The 15,347-nt window shown below is 42.4% G+C and overlaps 1 protein-coding gene across 7 annotated transcripts in view; it reads left to right on the top strand.

Annotated features, from left to right (window-relative positions):
* The window catches only part of DCUN1D4 (defective in cullin neddylation 1 domain containing 4), an 80,468-nt gene that overhangs the window by 24,419 nt on the left and 40,702 nt on the right, over window positions 1-15,347 (top strand). For 6 of the 7 annotated variants that reach the window (XR_009350796.1, XM_059161707.1, XM_059161716.1 and 3 more), the window contains 2 exons: window positions 5,530-5,600; window positions 5,780-5,819. Coding sequence is in view for 3 of the 7 variants with exons in the window: in XM_059161707.1 (XP_059017690.1) it covers window positions 5,530-5,600; window positions 5,780-5,819 (111 nt within the window). In the remaining 4 variants the exon portion in view is untranslated. Of the gene's footprint in view, window positions 1-5,144; window positions 5,361-5,529; window positions 5,601-5,779; window positions 5,820-15,347 lie in introns of those variants that run through there. The other variant, XM_059161738.1, reaches the window with a different exon arrangement.

The following is a 15,347-nucleotide window of genomic DNA, read 5'->3' as shown; positions in this document are numbered from 1 at the left end:
CGGATTCTTCATGTTCTCACCTTGGCCTTCTTGATGAGTTTCGTCTTTTACCATGCTGCTTCTCACATCTGAAGGTCTAATGGTGTGGATGCCCTTGAAATGCCCTGAACGTACCGAAATTAACATTTGGTGCCTTTGATCTGCGTTCATTCATTGAGTATTTATGTGCCTATTATGTGCCAGGTATTGTTTTAGGTACTAGGGATGCAGTAATGGGCAAGACCAAGTCCTGGCTTCCATGAAGCTCACCCTTTAAAGGGAGAAGAGGATGACAAAGCTGTGATACAAAGAAAAGAAAAAGGGAAGGAACGTGTGGGAAAGTGATAAAGATCGAAGAAGGGGTCCTGTTTGTTGGTCCGGCGAGGTTGTGTAAGAAGGCACGTGGTGGTGCAGCCCCGGGAAATGTGAGAGCAGCCATATTCTCATCAGAGAGCAGAAGGCTTGAGGCAAAACACGAGTGAAGGCCTGAGATTGGAGAATCTTCACAGAACAGCGGGAAGCTCATGTGGCTGAGGCGAATAAGCGAGAGGAGGTCAGGTAGGAGATGAGACCAGAGACGGGCAGAGGCAGAGCGTGCAGGGCCCCGAACCCAAGAGAAGGGATTTTCTTTCAGCTCAAACGCCTTCCCCTTCCATCTATAACTTCTGGGTGAGGTTAAAATGAACTGTAGTCTGTTCCACATGCTAGCTATTTGCCCCTCTCTTTACTGATTCTCTCCTCCTCATTGATTTGAGTGTCATTTTATCGTATATTAATTACGTATGTGTGTTTACACAGATGTACATATGTTGATCAGCGCTCTTCCATTGATTTATCTTCTCGCACATCTACCATTCTGTTGTAATTATTGTGCCTTTATACCCAGCATTGGCAAATTACGGCCCACGGGCCAAATTCGGCCTACTGCCTAGATTTTATAAATAAAGTTTTATTGGAACACAGCTGTCCTCATTTATTTATGTGTTGTTTATGGCTGCTTTGCCCTCTAATGGCACCAGCAGTTGCAGCAGAGATGGCATGGCCCACAGAGCTAAAAGTGTTTACGATCTGGCCCTCTACAAAGAATTGACCAACCTCTGCTTTATACTGTGTATTGCTATCTGATAGGGCACGTTCTTCCTCATTCTTCCTTTTCAACAATTTCTTGGCAAGGCCAGAGTGTTTATTCTTTCAGATGAACTTTAGAATCAATCTGCCTGACTCCCTTCCTTTTCTCCACCTCTTTTGGGGTGGAGATCTGGAAGGCAGGAAGAGTAGGAATTTGATTGCATTTAATTTGTAGTTTAGTGCAAAGGGAAAGTGGTTGCTTTTTATAATACTGTTTGCATTCCAGTGGGGTAATATCTCTGATATCTCACACTTGTGTGTTTCAGTGAACTTTCATGGTTTTTTCATTTGTATGTTCCGTATTTGTTTATTCTTGTGTGTATGATTGCTTTTTGTTGCTATTGTAATTGAGATCATCTCCCCGCTGTCTTTGACAACTGACTATATGGTATGAGGGAAGGATTGGATTTTTAGGAATTGAAATTGTTTCTGATCTTCTGGAAACAAACTCCTATTAGGACTGTCCGTTTTTAAAATTTGATTCTTTTGGTTGGTGGTCATTGTCTGAAGTTACATAATTGTTTCCTTCCTAATGTTTGGGCCTGTTTTATCATGGAACTCTATACCTAGGGTAGGTTGGGGACATGGACTTTGGCCCCTTCCCCTTCCCCCTCCCCCACTTGTTATTCATTTCTTTCTTTTATCATATATAGGTCACAGCAAATGGTAATTACAAAACAACAAACAAAAAACGCAGGAAGCTTTATCCCAGTCATTCTTTGTTGATGGTTGTAAGAATACCAGCTCATTTAGGCGTGCTGTTTATTAAGCAGGCTATGCTTTTTTTGCACAGCCAGGTTTGGCTTTTAATACAGGATAATAGGGTTTGCATGTCGTAGAGGAGAGTGAAACCCAGTCAGTGCTTTACTGTGGAGAGTCATTTGATCATGGAATAAAGGTGACTTAACCTAGCATTTATCCTTTGGAATTGAAATATGAGCAAAAGAAAATTTTTATGAATCAGTTAGTGCTTTCCTAAATACGTTCTCTGGAAAGCATTTGATCTTTACCCTTAATATCTATTCCTTAAGGATGTGAAATCTATTTTAGATTTCAAGGTCTGTTACTTGCCCTGAGCACTAAACAGATGAACCATAAATTCAATATGTGTTAACCTTTGTGGATTTATCTTTTAATGCCATTTTGGTCTTTTTTTTTCTCTGAATTTGTGTCTCCTCCTTAGCTGCTGCTTTCCTTGGTGAAGCTAAAGAGAAAGTATACGTGTTGCTGGTTTCTTTTTCCTTTTGGTGATGCAGTGATGAGGTGGTGATGACAATGGATGTGGAAATGGAAAATCCCTGAGTGTATTGTGTGATTTGCGAAATAAACCTTTTAGCCACATTGCCTGTGAGCTGAAAGTTCATATGTAGAACCTGGTCTTAAATGCTCGTCTTTTTTTCCCACTATGTCAAGGTTATCTTTGACTGTCCTCATGGACACCAGTTGATGATATATGAATATAGAAATGCCATCATAGGCTGTAAAGACATACCAGGCCACATGCCTCAATCACAGAAGTGGCCCCAATTTGGGAGTTGAGGTTTTGGGGTTTGACTTGGACCAGTGGAAATTAGGGACCATTTTAGATAGCGGTGTGATACGGAAAATGATGTTAGCGAATGTAGTGATAATTGGTCTCTTTTATTGGACACTTAATATGGTCTAGGCATTATAATGGATGTCTGCCTTATCTAGGAATCATAATCTCATTTTATAGATAAGAGCGGTGAGATTTAGGTTAAATAACTGGTAGTCCTGAGATTCACATCACCTTTCGGTCTTCACAGAGAGGTCGTAAATCGAAGTGGTATTTTGGCTGTGATTTTTAGTACAGAACTCTGTGTGTGTGTGTATAGAAGGATTTAGAAATTTTAATTCATTTAGTTTTTTTTTTTTTAAGGGGGGACAAAGGGAGAGGGAGGAGTTTTTTCTTTTTCTTTTTCTTTTTTTTTTTCAGATTTTATTTATTTGTTTGACAGAGAGAGAGAGAGCAAGAGCAGGAACACAAGCAGGGGAAATGGGAGGAGAAGCAGGCTTCCCACGGAGCAGGGAGCCCGATGGAGGGCTCGATCCCAGGACCCTGGGATCATGACCTGAGCCAAAGGCAGATGCTTAATAACTGAGCCACCCAGGTGCCCCAAGAGAGAGAATCTTAAGCAGGTTTCATACCCAGCCTGATGCCAGGCTCGATCTCTTAACCCTGAGACCATGACCTGAGCAGAGATCCAAAGTCATATGTTTAACCAACTGAGCCACCCAGGGGTCCGTCATTTAGATTTTTTTATGTGAATTTCAACAGTTGAATTAACATCAGAGTGGTGAAAAAGTCTAGCATGGGGGTGGGGCATCTGAAAACCTGGGTGCTTGAATGATCTTTGGCAAGCCTCTTTTTCTGTGCCCCCCCCCCCCCGTGTGGCTTCAGTGAAGACAGAATCTAGATCCTTAAATTTCTTCAGTTTTTAGTTTTTTGGGGGGGGTGTGGGCAGGAGTTTATTTCAGCATTTAATTTAGAGATGATGATGGAGTGTATCGTTTGTCTTCTGATTTTGAAATTGAGAGAGTACGAAGAAGGGGAGGTCATGGTGTGGTGATAATGTGGGGCAGGGGGGCTGCTTGTGTTCAGGCTCCCCAAAGCCTCTTGTGAATCAGAGAGCACTGTTGCTCCTAGCTCTAGAGACCCCACCAATGTTTACTAAATATACGCATAAGTAAATAAACGCACACACATATGTTCACATACTCCAAATGCGTTCCTAAACGTCTTCTGTGCAACTGCACTGATTAAGATGGAAAATCATGATTCTGGGCCACATTATGTCATCATTTACCTTAAGTATGGCTAAAGCATTCAGATGCTAAACAAGTAACACTTGTCTTTAGTCAAGCCCATTTAGAGTCTGAGGCCCTGCTCTGGTTGTCTCTCAGCCAAAAAATCTGGTTATTTGGGCAGTTCTCGATGGCTGTGAGCAGAGCCTCTGACCATCTCTGCCACCAGGTGGGACCAGCAGCACACCTGTGTGTGTGTGTGTGTGTGTGTGTGTGTGTGTGTGTGTGTGTGCGCGCGCGCGCGCGCGCGCGCGCATATGTGCCTGCTGTTCCTGACAGTGACTTGTGAATGCCAGGGGCTCTGCTCTACCGGCCTGCCCAGAACTGGATTCCTGGCACAATTTCGAAAAGAAAGTAAAGCCTTCTAAATACTGGCAGGGAAGTCAGCTTGCTTTCCAGACTCCGAGCAGCAGCCCAGAGTCCAGCCCAGCACAGACAACTTGTAGTGTCTGCTCTTTGGTCTTTTCTTTGCATCTAATACATGTCCCAAAGAAACTGATCTAGTGAAAGGCGATTTTTTTCCTTTTTTTAAAAATCAGAATGGCCTAACTTGGGGGAGTTAGAGTATCTCTTCAAGGTTACTTTCAGGCTAACTTTTCTGCTGGTAAAGGAACTAGTATAAATCTTGATATTTTATGAAAATATTCTTTGATGTTTATTCAAATATAAAATGGTTTATAGACTTTCAACTTATATTTATGTAGCCTCATATGTATGTGCAAGCGACAAGAAACATTTGAACTTAGATGTTCAAAAAGCCTAACAGTTGAACGTTTTATGTTGTGTGGGATTCTAAGATGGGGGTATGATTGAGCATGTGATCCTGAAATTATTAGAGATGATGGGGGATAATGTTCTTGGATTTGGACAGGTTTATGAGCATGATTTCTGCTTCTGCGTTCCTGGGTTTGTGGCATTTTTTAATCTTGCAGTGCAAGTAACTGTAGGCTCTATCCCTGGGCTCTGGGCTGGCTCCTGGCCTCAGCTTGCAGTGGAGTCCTTTGATTTGTCTGTGTTTGCTGGATGGGAGGGGAGGGGCTTGGGTTCCATTTTTGGTCTCTCTTGTATAAGAGCCAACAAAATAAATATATTGCAAGAAATGCCAAATGGTTGAGATGCTTTTTTATACTTTCCTGTCCAGGAGCTTGCTTTGATACTGTATTAGTAATTCCGGGGAAGAGAAGGGGAAAAGGAAAGAGAAAGAGAAAGTGAACATGTTTCTTCTGAGATCTTTCTTCTATTTGTGTGACTTTAATTCGCTAACATTATTGACATTTTTCTCTTATGTTCAGGTTCATTGCTGGTAGGATTTTACAACTACTGAGGGATTTTTGTTTTTCCTTACCGTTCACATGAAAATTTCATGAACTTAAACAAATTCGGTTGGGAATTTGACTTTATTGCCAGACTTTATTTCTAAGAGATAGGTCAGTACTTGCATGTTGTATTTTATTTAATAAGTATCAGATTAATGGAGAATACCATTCAGTGGTATCCAAACATTTGTTTTTCTTCATTTCTAAGTTTTCTTCTTTTACACTGTTTTGGCAGCCTGGGAAATAAATGACACTGAATTTTCTTCTTTTTCTTTTAAAGACTTCCAGCTGAACCCTCATCTCTCAACACTGGCAAATATTCATAAGATCTACCACACCCTTAATAAGCTAGTAAGTCAACCTCTAAAAGACAAAACTACCAGCTGTTTAAAGTAGTTGTTTTACGTGTATTTGGTAAAAATTTAGATTACAGATATGAAGATTCTGGCTGTTTATGAAAATGTTTATGAATTTTCATAATTGCTATGTGGTGTGTGATTTCTTGGTAATAATGAACATATTTCTTACAGAATCTAACAGAAGACGTTGGCCAAGACGATCACCCAACAGGTATCTGTAAATGCTTACACTACTTAATTTTAAATAAGCCTTGTAATATAAAGTTATGAAGGAGAAACACGAGCTGAGAATGCTCTGTGTTGTAATACAGCAACAAGCTGTTACTTGGTTGAGGTGTTTCTTAGGGTGTCTGAGGGAAGCCATGTTATAGCTCCCTCCCAGCAGCCTATCTGTTGTGGGGCTCTGGCTTCTGTCAGAGTAATTCAGTCTCTTTAAAGGGGCTGGGAATCCTCCCTAGCGGTTTCACAGTACTGTTTTTTTACTCAAGTATTTTAGTTTATATTAAAAACTTACTACGGTGATGTGGTTCAAAAAGTATCCCACAATGGTTATTATTCAGAATTGAGATGACTGATCATTGGATAGATGAGTAGAGTGTTGGATGTATGTGTTGTATAGGTCTTGAGGATTTATGAATTGGAAAATGGAAATAAATAATTACAAACAGCTCTCTAGTCCTGTAGTTCTTAAACTTTAGCTAGCTTATAACCCTCCAGGGAGGGCATGTTAAAACAGATTGCTAATCTCCTCCCCCAGAGTTTCTGATTCTGTAGACTGGGGCTGGGGCCCCAGAGCGTGCATTTCTTTCTTTCTTTCTTTTTTTTTTAAGATTTTATTTATTTATTTGACAGCCAGAGAAGCAGGCAGAGAGAGGAGGAAGCAGGCTCCCTGCTGAGCAGAGAGCCCGATGTGGGGGGGGGGGGGTTCCATCCCAGGACACTGGGATCATGACCCAAGCCGAAGGCAGAGGCTTTAACCCACTGAGCCACCCAGGCATCCCTACAGTGTGCATTTCTAACAAGGTCTCAGATGATGCTGGTGCAGCTGGTCAGAAGACCACCCTTTGAGAACCACTTCCCCAAACTGTTGCTAATCTGAAGGTTCACAGAAGCTTGGACTTGATCTGTGGTTACTACATCTCCCAGCAAAAATCATTAAAATGTATTTTAAAGTTTTTGAAAATGACCACAGGAGTCCAGGCTTGTTGGTGAATTTTGAACAGCACAAAAGCGAATGGAATAAAAAGTGACAGTCCTTCTCGTCTCCCAGTCCAGCCTTCCCCCGTTATGCTGTTTAATATGTGTTCTTTCAGACAGTCTATGTATGCATATACTTTTATAGTACTTTAAAAATTTAGCATCTCTAAAATCATAATGGACATATTATACAGTATCTTGCTTTTTTTTTTTCATTTAATGGTATATCTTGGAGGTTTGGGGATTTAGAACTCTCCTCCCTTCTCCTCCAGATTGGTTCAGAACCAGTTGAAAATGAGGTGTAAGATGGAGATTGAAGTAACAGTTTTGTTGGAGAACACAGCTCTGGTGTGTGGCGAGAAGGCGGCGGCTTTTCTGTATTTCACCTGAGGGAGATAGCCTGACGCCCAGTCGCCGCCAGTCGCTGCCACAGCCAGACGAGCCCAGGCGGGCGCACCTGCTGTGCGCCCCCCCCACACCCAGCCTGCCAGTTATGACAGCGGAGGAGTGCGAGCGTCTGCCAGCAGACCAGTCTGAAAGGGAGTTCAGAATGGGGCTGGGCCCCTCTGCTCAGCTCTTCTCCCTGGACCACTAATTAGATCAGACACTTCTCCTTCCAGGGCAAGGAGTGAGAGAGGTGGTGGGTGGTGGGGGTGGGGGGCAGAGTCTATGCTAGGAGTGTTCTAGAAGGCCAGGCCACAGAGGTTCTCTTCACCTGATCTTTCTGTGTCAGTAAATCAACTCAAGGGCAATCAAATGCAATTTGCTTAGTACATTTTGAAAACAATGTTTGCACATGGTTTTAAAAGAAATGTCGAAAAGGTGTAAACTAAAAAAATGAAAGTTTCTTTTCCATTTTATTACCCCAGCTGTCATCCCCTGTTAGCAGTCTGCATTTGACTCTCTAGGGGTAACTCTTCCATTCTTGTTTGTCTCCCCAATGATGATGGTATCCCCCCTCAACAGTATATATTTATATGTGCCTCTTATGTTTGTCACTCAGTGCATCTCGATCTTTTTCTAGTAGCACATTTATAAAGCATCTGCTCTATATTTTCATGTCTCTGCATTTTTAAAGTTCATAGATCTATCATAATATTTCTGCAGCCTCCTACTGATACACATTTAAGTCTCTTTGACTCGGCTACTCTCAATTATGCTGAAATAAAATTTTCAGGGCCAGCTTTAATAGTTTAGAAGTAAAGCACGTTTCTCTCCAATTCTGAACTGATATATTGGTGGGCTCTGAGGAGTTTTTTAAACTTCTGAGTTCACGCAATTTTGAATGAAAACTGAATTTTGTGTTGGTACAGCCTTGAGGTTGTCTCTTCTTTAGCAGAAGTGATTAAAACCTCTTAAGTTCTGAATTTTGTACATTATGTAGTTAATTCTGAACTTTAGATTTAAATGAATATTGTTACTATAGTAATTTTATGTCTAAATATTTAACCTGAATGTGGCAATTTAAAAACTGGAAACTATAATTAAGAAAATGAAAGTGGAAAATGTATCTGTCCTCATGCCTCCTCTCTCACCCTTGGGGACAGAGGATGTGTGTGCTGTGTGGTATGTAACGTGCTGGTGCAATGCCTGGTACCTCGTACGTGCCCGTCAGTGTCAATTAGCATTAGTAATTTCTTTGAATAGTCCATTTCATTAGCATTTCCCTATTTGGTTATAGCATCACTTGTGATTACCATACCCGACAGAGTGTGCTTTAAAAATGAAACATTAAATCTGCTATGTTTGGAAATCCGAGAACATTAATCACCGTGATGCTGCTTTGAATCTTTTTGGCTCAGCCGTGGTCTCAGCAGTCTCTATAAGGAACTGTACATGGAGGAGCCGGTCCTAAGTCCAAGAGAGGCTGCTGTCTTCCTGCTCTGTCTCTTCTCACACTTTCCTTTGCTGCTTTCAGTCTTCCTCCCACCAAAAAAAGAAAAAGAGAGACAGACAGAGTTCATCTTGGACAAGTAGCTCCAAATCCAGATTAGGGAATGAATAAGAAAAGCCAAATGGAAGGGACAAAAACAATGAATGAGGAGAAAGATGACAAATGTCAGAAGTCCGTATTTAGAAAGGAACGGCAAAATTTTCTTATCTTAAATAGGGGAAAAGTTTCCCATTTAGACCCAAATAGTTTCACTCAGGCAAGCAAGTAGTTCAATGAACTGTTCAAGGACATGAAAGAAAATATTAGGTACTAGAAAGGTGTTTTGAAATGTGATCTGTTTATCAACCGAAATCACTATGTCTTTGTGACATTGTTCAGTGACAAGTGAGGCGAAACAGCCATGTGAAAAGTACTGAAGTGGCAGAATGAGCTGTGTATGTTATTAAGTGAAACAAGGTTATAATAAACTCAATAAAATGATTTTTTTTGCTTTAGAACATGCATTTACGCTGTTAGGAAAAGTCAGACAAATTCTCTGATTTTATGGATCTCTTGAGGCCCCCAAACAAAAACATTAAAAAAGAAAAGGCAGTGGAGCACCTACTTGGATACTGTTTATTAAGAATAACAGGTTTAGGGATGCCTGGGTGTTCAGTTGGTTAAGTGTCTGCCTTAGGCTCAGGTCATGATCCCAGTGTTGCTGGGATCTAGCCCTGCATCAGTCTCCCTACTCAGTGGGGCATCTACTTCTCCCTCTCGTGCACACACTCTCAAATAAATACAATCTTAAAAAAAAAAAAGTGGGGTGCCTGGGTGGCTCAGTGGGTAAAGCCTCTGCCTTCATCTCAGGTCATGATCTCAGGGTTCTGGGATCGAGCCCCACATTGGGCTCCCTGCTCAGCGGAGAGCCTGCTTCCCTTCCTCTCTCTCTCTGCCTGCTGCTCTGCCTTCTTGTGTTTGTGCACTTTATCTATCAGGTAAATAAATAAAATCTTAAAAAAAAAAAAAAGTAATAAGTTTAGCCAAATTATCCTCAAAATAGCAAGCAGGATAGTCATTAAACAGCCTTTGGTCTGATCCAGGTGAACTCGAGTTGCTATTTAAAATAGATTTTGTGGGACCAACTATTAAAATAAATAAGCTGGCAGGATGTTGGCAGTATTTCTGATTGTTTAATGTGAAAAGACTTCACCAACTACCCGATTTATTTGAAAATATAGGCAGTGAATAGAAGATTTCATTTGTTCTATTTAATACCTGAGATCACTTTGGATCCAGTTTAGTGATCCGAAGTTCTTCTAACACTAAATCAAAAATAAGTGAACCTGAACTCAAGTTATAACCCTTGGGTAAAAAATATAAGCAGTTTTTCTTGCCCTCTTAAGGACTATACACACACACACACAAACACACACACACCAGCATCAGGGTAGATTTCAGACTGTCCATCTAGTGTAGAAATACTGAGACTGAACACCAGGACATCAAGATAATATTAAAGAATGTCAGAGTTTGTGATTGTTAGTTGAGATTCTTCTCCCCCCCTTCCTCTTTCTTTATTATTATTACTATTATCAAAAGGCATTTCTTTCCTGTGTGGCAAATATTTCTCATGATATAAGATGGATCTTTAAAATCTTTTTCATTCAGTGCTTTCTCTTGGATGATTGGCAAAGAATGAAAACTTATACCTGTGATCATTTCAAATGAATTTTGGGATTTCTTAAAGTTCCTCTATGGAAGTTGCTTTTTCTTTGTTAAGCACTTAGGAACTTCATCTATGGAAGTTGCTTTTTCTTTGTTAAGCACTTAGGAACTTCATCTATGGAAGTTGCTTTTTCTTTGTTAAGCACTTAGGAACTTTTGGGTGCTCAACTCTATAGGTCAGTTTTCTCATCTGTAGAATTGGGATGGTAATAATATCTCTCAGACTTGTGAGGATAACTTTAAAAATGCTTCAGAGTTATTCTTTAAAATGTCCGCCTTTACATTTTGCCTTGATCGATAATGTCACATTGATTGTACTTCCATAGCTACTTCTTGGGGATAAAATAGTACATTATTTGAAGTAGACAACATTTCATAACCTTTTTTTTAAGTTGTTTTTCTAGTTTAAAGTTTAATTGAAGTGGATTAAGTGATACAAATTCCAAGTCAGTAAAGCCAAATTTTAATGATACAAATAAATACAAATTTATAAAATATTCATTTAAGTGATTATAATTTTTATTATAAAAGACATTACAGAGGTATTTTAAGAAGCAAACATTCTCAGGGCATCTGGGTGGCTCAGTCGTTAAGTATCTGCCTTTGGCCCAGGTCATGATCCCAGAGTCCTGAGACCAAGCCCTATGTCTGACTCCTTGCTTGGCAGGGAGCCTGCTGTTCCCTCTTTCGCTGTATCTCTCTCTGTCAAATAAATACATTAAATCTTAAAAAAAAAAAAGCAAACATTCTCGAATATTTTTTGTTTAAAAAATAGTCTTACTTGCCAGACGACTTATAGTTGAGTGCTTATTTTATTGACAAACGGAAAAAAAAAATCTGAAATGATGATAAGACTGTCTATTCATTGGTATTTTAAATATCTGGAAAGGCACTGAGGAAACTTCCTTTTTTTTTTTTTTTTAATTTATTTGACAGACAGAGACCACAAGTAGGCAGAGAGGCAGGCAGGGGTTGGGGTGGGGGATGGATAGGAAGCAGATTCCCTACTGAGCAGAGAGCCCAGTGTAGGGTTTGATCCCAGGACCCTGAGATCAGGACCTGAGCCGAAGGCAAAGGCTTAACCCACTGAGCCACCCAGGTGCCCCTGTACTGACTTTTTAAATAGAATTTGATTTACACATGTTTTAGGAACACTTATTTATTGAGAGCCTACTGTAGGATTCTCAGTAATGTATGTATCTTATTATTGTACTAAGATACTGTATCAGCTGCTGTGTATGCACAGGTGAACCAGATGGGGCCCTCCAAGCCAGCGTGTACCTTTGTGTGTGCACTTAAAAACACTCGGTGTTGCCCTTGCTCAGGTAGACTCCCTGGAGCTCTGTCGGGGTCGGGGGAAGGGGAGCAGGTTTGGAGCACATAAGCCTTGAGTTGTGTATTTTGTTGATTTGGTTCCTGTGGCAAAGTGTATTGTAAGTAAGCTTGCTTTCCTCAGCATTAAAAAATTGCTTCATGTAGCCTGAAACTTTTCCCGGACATTACGGGTTCTAGGGTTCTACCTCTGGAGCTATGCTGTGTGGCCTTTGTATCTACACTGGGGGATGAGTTTGACATGTCTTTCCTCTGGGGTGGGGTGAATGGGTCAGCGAGCCAGTGAGGGCGCTGGGAAGGTGAACAGACGTTGTTTCTTGGTGAAAGATGGCCCCAGGCAGCCACTCGCCTATGCTGGTCATTAGAGTGGAGCGGTCTAAGCAAAAGCTGAGTTAGAAGATAAACATTTTAATCAAAGAATAAAATGCCAAATTGGGGCTCAAATAGGAGTGCATTTTATACAACCACCCAAAAAAAGAGTGATTTGTGGAACTTTTCACAGAAAACATTCAACAATAAGGAAGAAAATAAGAGAAAGTTGAACAAGTGAGCCTAAGATGTTTGTGTGTTTACCGAAAATAGGATACCCTTGAAAAGGAGGCCTCAGCGAAAGCCAGACGTTGTGCCAGTGTGTCTGCGAGGAAGCAGATCGCAGAGGAGCTAGTGGCTTAACTTTCATTGGTGAATGTTGGTGGAGACATCATTTTAAGCAGTGTGCATTGTTCGTGGGCTGAGGGGATATGGTGCGTTCTCCTCCGTGTTCTGCAGACCCTGGTGTAAAGGGGTGGTTATTGCCACATGAGGTGCTCAGAACCAACCCATCCCCAGTACTGGATGGAAATGACTTTTTTTTTTTTTTTTAAGAGGGAGAAGGAAAGTGAGCAGAGTGGAAGGGGGCAGGGAAGGGCAGGGAAGGGCAGGAGGAGAGGGAGAGAATCTTAAAATGGAGGCAGTGCTCGATCTCATGACCCTGCGGTCATGACCTGAGCTGAAATCAAGAGTCCGATGCTTAACGGACTGTGTCACCTAGGCGCCCTGACTTCTCTTTATAAATAGACATCAAGGAGGGGAAAATGAGCTTTGAGGTTTAAGACAGACCACTCTTCCTTCCTTCCTTTCTTTTTTTAAATTGAAGTGTAGTTGACATATGATGTTGTATTAGTTTCAGGTGTACCACATACTGATTGGATAATTCTGTACAGTACGTGGGGCTCCCCAGGAAAAGCATCCTTACCATCGCTCACCCTATAAGGTTATTACAATATTATCGACTCTATTCCCTGTGCTCTACTTTGCATCCCTGTGACTTACCTATAAGTGGAAGTTTGTATCTCTTAATCCCTTTCACTTATTTTCTTATTTTGCCCATCCCCCCAGCCCACATCCCCTCTGTCAGCCACCAAATTGTTCTTTGTTATTTATGAGTCTGTTTCTGTTTGTTTGTTTTTTCTTTTTTCTTTCTTTTTTTTTTTTTTTAGACTCTACGTATATAAGTGAAATCAGACGGTGTTTGTCTTTTTCTGCCTTACTTCACTTAATATAATACTCTCCAGGTCATCTGTGTTGTTGCATATGGCAAGACTTGATTGTTTTTTAATGGCCGAATAATATTCCACTGTATGTGTGCCCCACCTCTTCTTTATCCATTCATCTATTGCTGGCCACTAAAATTGTTTCCGTTCTGAGCTGTTGTAAATAATGCTGCACCTAGCATTGGAGTCCATATAGTCTTTTCAAATTAGTGTTTTTGTTTTTCTTGGGTATAAAGACCCAGCAGCAGAATTGCTGGGTCATAGGTATTCCTATTTTCAATTTTTGGGGAGACCTCTGTACTGTTTTCCAGAGTGGCTGCACCAGCTTGTCTGCCCACCAGCAGTGCACGATGGTCTTGTTAGCCCCACGTCCTCGCCAACACGCGCTGTTCCTTGGACACACTGTTGTTTCCAAGCCCTGTGGCCGGCTTTCCAGCCAGGCGGGGCACACTATTACACTCTGCAGACCTTACCCCAAAGCATTCATGGAACAAGAATAAATCTTTCCCTTTTCTCTTTCTTTTTTTTTTTTTTTAAAAGCTTGGGTCACTGTGAAACTCTTTCGACCTTTTTGTACGCTTTAGTGTTATTTATAAACATGACCATTCTGTAGGGAAGACGGGGTGTGCGGTGGTGGGAGGCTCTTTCCCCACCTTCCTCTTCCAGTTGCCGCTGCTGTTGCTGGGGTCCGAGATACTGTCCGCCTTTTGTCTCCGAAAACTCTCCGTTGGCATCCTTGCACAGGATCTGGGCGGGAGCTGGAAAAGGGTGACTGCGGGTTGTCTTTTTCGCCCTGTCTGGGGTCTGCTTCCGAGCTAGAGAGGAGGCAGGAGGAGGAGCTCATGCATTGCTCAGTGCCTGGCACTGGGCAGCCGCCCCGTTCGGGCTGTGGTCGTGGCTTATGACAGAAGAGGTGCTCTCAGCCGATCTGTGCCTGAAGCACGGCACCCTGGGAACCTAGCTCCATTTGTGAGGCTCACTGTGAACTGGGATTTAGGTTCCAGTCCTGATCAGCGCTCTTCCTGGGGCTGTGACCTGTAGCTATGGACAGCTCTCTCCCTGCCCTCAGAGCAGGTTTCTAGAAAGAGCTCTTTTGTGCCCTGTGCGGGCTCCCTCACCCGCATCCCTCTGCAGCCAGGCCCTCCACAGCCTGGCCTCCACCCTTGCCCCTGCCCACTGCTGCTGTGGGCCCTTCATCCCTCAGTCTGGTGGGGGTCTTCGTGGGGGCCTTCGCTCCTTCCTGAGCTGACCTCGGCTGCCCTGGACCACACCTCCAAACCCGCTCTCCTCCTTTGGCTTGTAGAGCACAACGCTTTTTCCTTTCCGAGTATTTCTCCCTGCCTGGGTCTTTCTCAGCTCTGACACATCCACACTCACCTGGGGCTCTGTCCCGAGTTCTCTGCTTCTCCATCTCTGCTGGGACGGCCTCAGGGAGGCGATACTGAGTAGTGGCTGAGCGCGGGGACTTCGCTGTGGAGCTGCTTGGCTTCCATCATCCACTTCACCTGCTGCTTTCTGGCTGGGACTTAATCGCTCTTCTTCAGTTTCTTCATCTGTGAAAATGGGGATTCTAGCAATGCCTACACAGGGGTACTGGGGTCCCCCTGAGCAGTGCGGGCATCCCTGCCATTAGAACGTGTGTCTGTTTATACCCCCACCATCTCTCTACACACAGCGCTTGGCAGCGAAGCACTTCCAAGGCGTGTGTTTCTTCACGAAAGTCCTGAGAGGGAGGCATCATAGTTCTTGCTCTTAAAATGGTGAACCAGAATAGGTCAGTGATGGACCAAGCTGCATAAACTTACTCACTGAACACAGATCATTCAAACACCAGCACCGTTCTTAAGCTCCCTCTTGTCCCTCTGACTCAGGGAGAGCCCAGGGCCTTCTACCAAGGGACTAGTGGCAGGAAGAGAGACATGGGGGTCCTGAATTCACCCCTCAACGCTTTGGGGACCTTGGAAAACCACTTGAATGTCCAAGCTTTGGTTTTTCCCATCTGTCGAGCAGAGATAACAATCTCTACCTTGCCAGATTGACATTCAGGGTTAGTGTGGGACCCAGATGGCATATCCAG

This window comes from Mustela lutreola, chromosome 1 (assembly GCF_030435805.1).
Source record: "Mustela lutreola isolate mMusLut2 chromosome 1, mMusLut2.pri, whole genome shotgun sequence".
Classification (NCBI taxonomy): Eukaryota; Metazoa; Chordata; class Mammalia; order Carnivora; family Mustelidae; genus Mustela; species Mustela lutreola.
Note: the sequence above shows the minus strand (reverse complement) of the source record. Positions and strands in the feature narration are given on the sequence as shown.